The 8,539-nt window shown below is 46.3% G+C and overlaps 1 protein-coding gene across 1 annotated transcript; it reads left to right on the top strand.

Moving 5' to 3' along the window:
• Positions 1-2,013: 2,013 nt before the first annotated feature.
• Positions 2,014-7,086, top strand: mtnr1aa (melatonin receptor 1A a). Its single transcript, XM_062564693.1, has 2 exons — positions 2,014-2,853; positions 5,345-7,086. The coding sequence occupies exons 1-2, from the start codon at positions 2,640-2,642 to the stop codon at positions 6,217-6,219; spliced, it is 1,089 nt and encodes a 362-aa protein (XP_062420677.1). The 5' UTR covers positions 2,014-2,639; the 3' UTR covers positions 6,220-7,086.
• The last annotated feature ends 1,453 nt before the right edge of the window (positions 7,087-8,539 follow it).

The raw sequence follows: 8,539 nt of genomic DNA on the forward strand, positions 1-8,539 counted from the left end.
CTTTTTATTTTTTTCCTTCTTTTTTGGATGTCATAGTTGCGACTTGGAGATAACTTGAGTGAATTCCGCAAAACCTCAACTAAATGCCCCCAAAACTGTCATATAAAATCCTCCCATTCATCAAGGACTCATCTTTATTCAAGACTTTGAATAAATTTGTTGGCACAGTTAGCGATCGCTGGAGGAGCAGACGGTAGCTCATTAATGAAGAAGGAAAATCTCAAATAACCCTTTCCATAAAATGAAAGAATGGGATTTGATTTGATGGCGTATCCAAGTGCCCCTTGGCCCTTGTCTATTTAATTATTCTTCTTGACTTATAGCTGTATTCATATCTTCTGTTTTGATTTGACTTTGAGCAATCATACCCAGCGGTTATTATTGCAAGCTATGTGTTTGTAATTATCGTTTTATACACCGTCAATGACCTTTTGATTGAAATGAAATACAAAACTGCGTCCAAAAAGGACAAAATAGTATATTGTATAGCGGATGGAGGCGGCAATTTGTTCAAAACCCTCAAAATCGGTCACATTCCCATCAAAAGTAGATAAACCTCCAAGTGGGACAGAAATGTTGTTTGGGTTCAAAGCGGCGAGGTGCAAATACGTGGAATCGGGAAGAAAAACTACTTCATCTTAATTCCATTCATAAGCATTATCACCATGTCACTTATCATGTTATAATGGCCACCCAGGTTACTCCTTCCATTGAGACACATAATATAATTGGCTTACCTGGCACCCCCCAAAAAAACTCATAAATACTCAGGAGGTTGACTTTGGCAGGCTGCCATTCATCAGGTGTAACATCCACTGCTAAATCCCTCCTGGGGGGCATTTAACCTTGGATTCAGCCCAGCTTGGGACCCTAATGTGCCGCTTATTACTGATACTCTGCTGACTGCTAAAGACTTGGTCTCTTTTTCGGTTTTCTGTGCCCCCTTGTAGCAACATTAGATATTCAGCCCTTAATAAATACATTTCTCAACCGCTCAACCTGTGGAATTACATTTCCGACCCTCCTATCTGAGACTAATACATCGTGAAATGAGGAGACCATATATCATCATTGTTTCACCGGCTTTGGAAATATAGTTTGCAGATTAAACTAATCAAATTAAAAATGCCGTTTGCGCCACACGATTACTCGTAAAATAACGTAAAGGTTTTATTGAATTCTTAATAGTCTACTGTAACACTGAACAGTAACACACAATGTTACATCACAATGAATGCAAATGATACAGCAGAGCTAAACTGAACCTCTTCTTCAATGCATAATATTGAAATATTTATTTCGCCAAATGCAAACCGCCCCATTTGATTTCCTTCTCTCGCTGCCTCACGATGTCACACTCAAAATTACAGGTACATATTTAGTTATTTTTGCAACCGTGCGTCGATGCAGTTGCTTTAATCAGGAAAAACCTCTCGGGCACCGTGTGCAACAACGCTCCACTTTTCCAGTGTCACTTTGCTGTGGCAGTTTCCAAATTGCTTTCTTTTGATGTTTGGAGGAAGTGACTTTCAGCATAAAAGCAAAGTATGAATGCCCTCATGTGGTTGGAGCCGCTATCTCTTTGAGCCACTTCCTCCATCCTGCACACGGCACCAAAGCAAGAAAGTACATTTCCAGATCCTCCCGTCCTCATACTGGTGAGATTTCGGAGCAATTTATGATTTGACATATGCATTTTTTTCGGGAACGTATTTATAATCCCTGGGGTGTTTTTTTTTTTTTTTTTCACGTTAAACATACAATAAAATGAGCATCGTGCAGGATGTTCTGCCAAGCACCGCTTACCAAAACGCCTCCAATCAGCCCAATCCCACGACCTCAGCTCATTAGTGCAGTCAGTGCACAGTGCACACAGGCTCAGTACATCTCACATGGAGCCTGTGCACAAACTGCTGGGGATTTGGACCGTTAAATGATCCAAATGTGTTTCTTGTATTTTTAGGAAAGAGTCATCATTTTCACACAAAACGACAGTTGGTTGGCAGTCGGTGGACCGTTTTTAAAGTGTTGGACACAAAGTTAAATGTTTTTTACAGACACTTCCAACGCATCTAACGACATCGTAGTGACGACACATAAAACATTGATTACCAAAATCAGAACAACTGTGCGATGTGAGCACCGATCAGAGAGGTCAAAGCGACTCCTGACACCACTGACTGGCTGAAATAACACGTGTTCAACGATTCGTAGCAGCAGAATGTTAAAAGGTCTGACCTCGCTAACACCGACATCAAAACATTCATCCGGTACGGTGGAACCCGTATCTCTCATTTGTAATCCCAAGCAGACGGGAGGAAAAACATGCAGATAAAAAAACGAGTCCAGCAAAGCGTGAAGGTGGCGGTCTCACGCCGCGGGGGGCTCTAATCGGCACAGAGGGACAAAGAATTTGTGAGGTCGGAGGAAGAAAAGCAGCAGCAGCAGGAAGCAGCACGTGAGGGATATGCATCCATTCATTGATAAAACGGACACACTTCCATGCATGAATGTAGTCCGGACCGGCGTTTATGTTGTGCGATGTGCAGGGAAACGAGCGTGAGTGGTGAAGTGCGGGTTGGAAGATGTGAATCTAGACGGATCGGCCTGTTTGACACTTTTCAGCGGGGGACATATTGATGAGTAAGGAACCCGCAAATGGGAGTCACGTCGAAGCCGCTCCAGTTTCCCTGCAGCGGCTTCGGGACAAGGGGTCTGAAATCCCCCTCTGGAACATCTGTGGAGAGACCTCGGCTGTGGCTGCTCGGACGCCTCGCTCTCAGCTCGCAGATCGCGGGAGGAAATGGGACAGGAATCCTGCTTCAAACGCTTCAGGCTGGTGCAGACTCAGAGGTGTCATTACTGCCAGCGTTAATTAACCATTGCATGGGTGGTTACAACTCATTTCGGGAAGTGATGTGCTTAAAAAAAAAAAAAAAAAACAACGAGCGATTGTAGCCTAAAAATAACCGGCGTATTCACTGTGTATGTGCAGCACCGGGCCAAATCTCCCCTGAAGCCAAATGAAAACCGAGTGATGTGTCAAACACAGGCCCGGCCGCAGAGACGGAGACACAGCCAGAGTCCAACAGCCGTTCACGCGACGCCGTTGTCAAGGTCGAAGCTGTTGTATAGTATAGTGCGTGACTTTAGGTGAAGGGCTGTGACAGGGTGGTTGGAGCATCTCCTCGCCCAAGGGATGCAAGTGGAGCTGTTTGTGTTTTTTTTCATCGACGGGATATTCTCATTTGGCAGAATGCATGTTGATTCCTGTGCAGCAGCTTGGCCTTATCTCTGCGCACACACAGACACACACACACACACACCTGTGCCTGTCACGTAGCTTCATCATTAACCATGTGTGTGAATGCTAGGTACTGACAGGCAGGCGGCGCTGTAAGCGGTGTGTGTGTGTGTGTGTGTGTGTGTGTGAATGATGACATGAAGTTCTACGGGTACAAGAGTACAGGTAGAGTCCGTTTACCATTCACATGGCTGTTGAGTCCCCATATATGAGACTGGAAAACAAACAAAAAGGAGAGCAAATATTGGACTGCCGCTCATTACTACAACAACTCAAAAAAAACATTTCTGCTTCAACCGTCACAGTTAAATACTTAAATCCAAAATGAATACTCTGTTTAATCCAAAACCTGATTCCAACTTGAACTTGAACGACGGAGATCTCGTCGGGTGTCGTGGTGTAGCTGAGCTGGCACCTTGGTTGGATTTATTCATGATTGATTTAGACACATGAGCAGACCTGAAGTTCCCAAATCCTTGCTCTCAAGGTCCTCACGAAGTTGGATAAATATGAGCATGCACACACACACACACACACACACGCTCGGTCACACACATGCAGAGCCGCCGTGGGACCTTGTTTTAACAGCAGGTGCACCTAATTCCCTCTTTTAGAGGGCAGCCAAATGAGGGATGAGGGGGGGGGGAGCGATTTGTTAGTAGTCCCAAGTCATCCCTGGCAGGAGAAGAGTTTTGTGCAGGTATGTTCCATGGGAGTGAGAGATCAGTGCTGTGCCCCTGGTGCTCAGGGGGGGGGGGGGGGGGAGACACCGACAGCTCTGCAGAGTGTGTCTCACGCCCCAATGTCAGCGCAAAAGTGAAATAGCTCCGCACCGATCCTAGAGGTGCGTGCGCCGCCGTCTGAAAGGGGGCGACTGGGAGTGCGCACTCGCCATCAGGCCTCGCGATGTTGCACTCACTACCGCACATGGAACAAACTCCACTTTGCAGTGAAGTGACAGCTGTGAGAACGCCGCGTGACTAGATGTTGGGATTCTGCATCATCAGACAGGCAGCTCAACGGTGAATGATGACGAAATGCAGAGGTCTGCATAATTGCGCTCACACACACACACACACACACACACACACATGCACAGAAAACGAGGCGGTGTGCGCTCACGGCGAGAGGTCACTTCCTCCCGTCACTTTCAAGTGCGTGTTGCGTAGCAGTGGTGCAGTGGGGTGGTTCGCCGTCGCCCCCGTCAACCTCTCCGCCGTCACCATGCGGTTCAATCGCGTTCTAATCCTCCCCCCCCCCCCCCCCCCATAAGTCCGGGGGGAACAAAGAATACACCCCTGTGCCCTTGATGAGTGGTCGGCCTGTACATCTTGTTCCTGGCTGGAGATTAGAGAAAATGTATTATTTAGTGGCAGGGACCCCCCCCCCCCCCTCCCCCCTTCCCTCCTTTCTAATTCTTCTGTTTCTCTTTCATTATTCACCAACATCAGCGGGCGTATGCAAAATCATGGGAGTAAACAACCAAATATACAGAGACATGAATAACAGCGGATGCTTTCTTTCTCAATATCCAGCTTCGGGGGCCCTTGTCCTCGTGCGTTATGTAACCAAGAAGGTACAATAACAAACGGATTTCTCCAAAGGATTGTTCTGTTTTTTTTTTTGCATTTTTCAGCATATTTACAAATCACATATACTTAAAATACTGCCAGCCCTTTGCCAGCTTTTTAAAAAAAAATTTTTTAGGATTTCCAAAGAGCCGGTACTTCCCGCCAGTCAAATCCCCGCGCCTCCAAGGAGCCTTCAACGCTTAATTTGATCACCACGCGGGACGCGTTTTCAGTGTGACTCGTCGGTTTGTAGCTCGGCGGTGATGCAATCAGCATCTTGTACGACTGTGAGACTTTAAAAACCCACCCGAGTGACAATGCAGCTGTTTTTTCCCCGCCACGCCACAACTGCACATCATTCCAAAATTGTTAGTGAACTAACCAACGCTGCACTCTCCCTTTTAACTCATCACCCACCTGCTTCACTGACTCACGCGTCCTCTCCCCCCCACCCTCCCCTCGTCCGCAGGGAACGTCTTCGTGGTGAGCCTGGCGGTGGCGGACCTCGTGGTGGCCATCTACCCGTACCCTCTGGTCCTGACCTCCATCTTCCACCGCGGCTGGGACCTGGGCTACGTCCACTGCCAGATCAGCGGCTTCCTGATGGGCGTCAGCGTCATCGGCTCCATCTTCAACATCACCGGCATCGCCATCAACCGCTACTGCTACATCTGCCACAGCCTCAAGTACGACAAGCTGTACAGCGACGCCAACTCGGTGTGCTACGTGGTGCTGATCTGGGCGCTGACCGTGGTGGCCATCGTGCCCAACCTGTTCGTGGGCTCCATCCAGTACGACCCGCGGGTCTACTCCTGCACCTTCGAGCAGTCGGCCAGCTCGGCGTACACCATCGCCGTGGTCTTCTTCCACTTCATCCTGCCCATCATGATTGTCACGTACTGCTACCTGCGCATTTGGATACTGGTCATTCAGGTGCGGAGGCGGGTGAAGCCGGACAACCGGCCCAAGCTGACGCCGCACGACGTGCGGAACTTTGTCACCATGTTCGTGGTGTTCGTGCTGTTCGCCGTGTGCTGGGCGCCGCTCAACCTCATCGGCCTGGCGGTGGCGATCAAGCCCAAGGTGGTGGTGCCGCTCATCCCCGAGTGGTTGTTCGTGGCCAGCTACTTCATGGCCTACTTCAACAGCTGCCTTAACGCCATCGTGTACGGCGTGCTGAACCAGAATTTCCGGCGCGAGTACAGGCGCATCGTGGTGTCGGTGTGCACGGCGCGCATCTTCCTGCAGGACAGCTCCAACGACGCCGCCGGGGGGGAGAGGATCAAGAGCAAGCCGTCGCCGCTCATGACCAACAACAACCGGGTCAAGGTGGACTCCGTCTGAGCCAGAACGCCAAGAAAAAGAAGAAGAAGAAAAAACAAACAAACAGAAGCAAACGTTTTAAAAGATATGCTGTGACTGAGCGGGGGGAAAAAAAAACAACAAAAAAAACACAGAAGAAATGTGAGAAAAATACCAAATATGAGTATAAAACGGCTTCTATCCTGCGATCTTAGTCACGCGGTGCTATCTGACCTCTGAACCATCAGGGGTGCGTATTATCTTTTGTCTTTTATCGAGCACTCCTGTTTGACTCTGAAGTACCTGTAGTACAGTAAATCTATGATGTCCGTTGGTTTTACATGTTTACAGTGATGATATAAATGTATCATGCATTATACAAGTATTTATTTTATATGAAATGTTATGTAGATATATGGTGCGATATATATCTGGTTCCATTTAAATGCAAACACCGGCTGATGGGGGGGGGGGGGAAGAACACGACAATGAAAGTTGGTTGAAAATATAACCAGAAGTTTATGAATTCAAACAATTTGTATAACCTCATTTGTGACACTGTTACACTAATTGAGTGCAAGCATTGTGAGTTGCTGCTGTCTTATTATACTGCAATACATTAAGTGGAATATATATATTTGAGTATCTCTTTTGCTCTCTCTGCCACCTTGTGAGTTTATCATTCTGTATGCATGGATATGCAGGAATCGTTCTAATGCAAAATAAACCTGATATTGATGGACGATTTTTTTTAGTTCCGTGTCCAATTTTCTTCCAAATGCAAGTTTATTGCAATCCTCTGAATGCATAACCCTGTACGCTTTTCATAATTCAAACCATGTGACATAACCGTTATGTACTGAGATCTCTGCACACAGTTCACCTGAGAGAGAAACACCAACTAGATGACTTTGTTTGAGATTTTTGTTACCATGTTATTGTTACAAAAACTATAAAAAATACATAACCAAATGTCGACTCTAGCTTTATATGTCAGAGGTGTATTAACGTTGTTCTTTTTGCACACTGGAGTTTCATGGACACCCCGTGGTATACACGATTGACTGTATGTCAGTCATGTTGTAACGCCTTTGACACAACAAATATGACGAGGCTTTGTGTCGGTGCTGAGGAGGCAGGGCCAGCACGGCCGACTGCACGTCCTTGTTGGCACGTTGCGTGTCGCGTTGCGTGCGCCGGGCCTTCTGGTTTGTATAAACACAGACAAAAGGCACGATGCATCACCGGGGACAACCGGCTCAACTTCCGCATTTGAAATCCACTTGGCTTACGTAACGGCCCCCGGTGACCGTCATCCTCAAAGCAAAAAGCTGCCCCCCCCCCCGTCCGCTTCTGTTTAATCCCAAGAGCTGTGTGTAGTAGGGAAGGACGCGGCGGGTTGTGGATGAGCAAATGTGGAAAAAGGCCAGGGATTTACACTGCCCCCCAAAAAAACAGAGTTATACTGTAATCCGTCCCCAAAGACGTTTAAAGTCCGGGATGTGCATCAATAAAGAAGCGCCAGGTGTTACGTGACCTGTCACATTGATACCCATCTACATTAACCTTTTCTGTACCTGAGAAAATACAATGTGTCCTTCACTCTGGCAAGGCCTTGGATCAAAGTACTAGGAGAGCCCACAATGTCTTTTTTTTAATTAACTAAATGTCTCTGTGGAGAAGTATTGTTGATCCATATAAAAAAATAAAGCAAACGCATTAAAAGAGGTGTTCTTCTTTAGCTACTCTCTGGGCTGGGCCCTCTGGTCTGTTTTTTCTCATTTGTTCCTAAAGGATGAGCAGTGTATGTATTTTTTGGTCATCACATGTGGTTTTCTTGGGGGTCATGTTTGTTTTTTCTCTTTTTTTCTTGTTTTTTAACAATCCAAAATTAGACCTTAAATTTAAAAAAAAGTTGAGAACTTCTCGTCTCGTCCTTGTTTTGAGAAGGTGGCAGAGACTCAAATGAAGATCTTACTTCTAGCAAATGCACTTCTGATCGCAGCGCTGAACACGCGGCGAGCGGCAAAATGTGTTCTTATGAACTTCTTCAGTCACTCTCGGCGTATTTTAAACATCTCCAGACATGCTGTCACATGACAAAAGTTAGTTAAGTCCCGCTTGAAGAAGGTCATCTGAAAAACGTAAACATTTCATGTCTATTCTTTTATTCTTTCCTCTTTTTTTACTCCGGAGCCGTCGATTAATAAAGATTATCAAACCTGAGCTCCTTGGTTTGTTACATTAATCGAACAAAGCCTTTGATATTTTTACTTTCGACCTTTGAGCATCCTACCCTTGAATAAAGTTTGATGGATGTTAAAAAGAGGTGTGTCAGTACTACATTTAATAACATCTAGCT

This window comes from Pungitius pungitius, chromosome 9 (assembly GCF_949316345.1).
Source record: "Pungitius pungitius chromosome 9, fPunPun2.1, whole genome shotgun sequence".
NCBI lineage: Eukaryota > Metazoa > Chordata > Actinopteri > Perciformes > Gasterosteidae > Pungitius > Pungitius pungitius.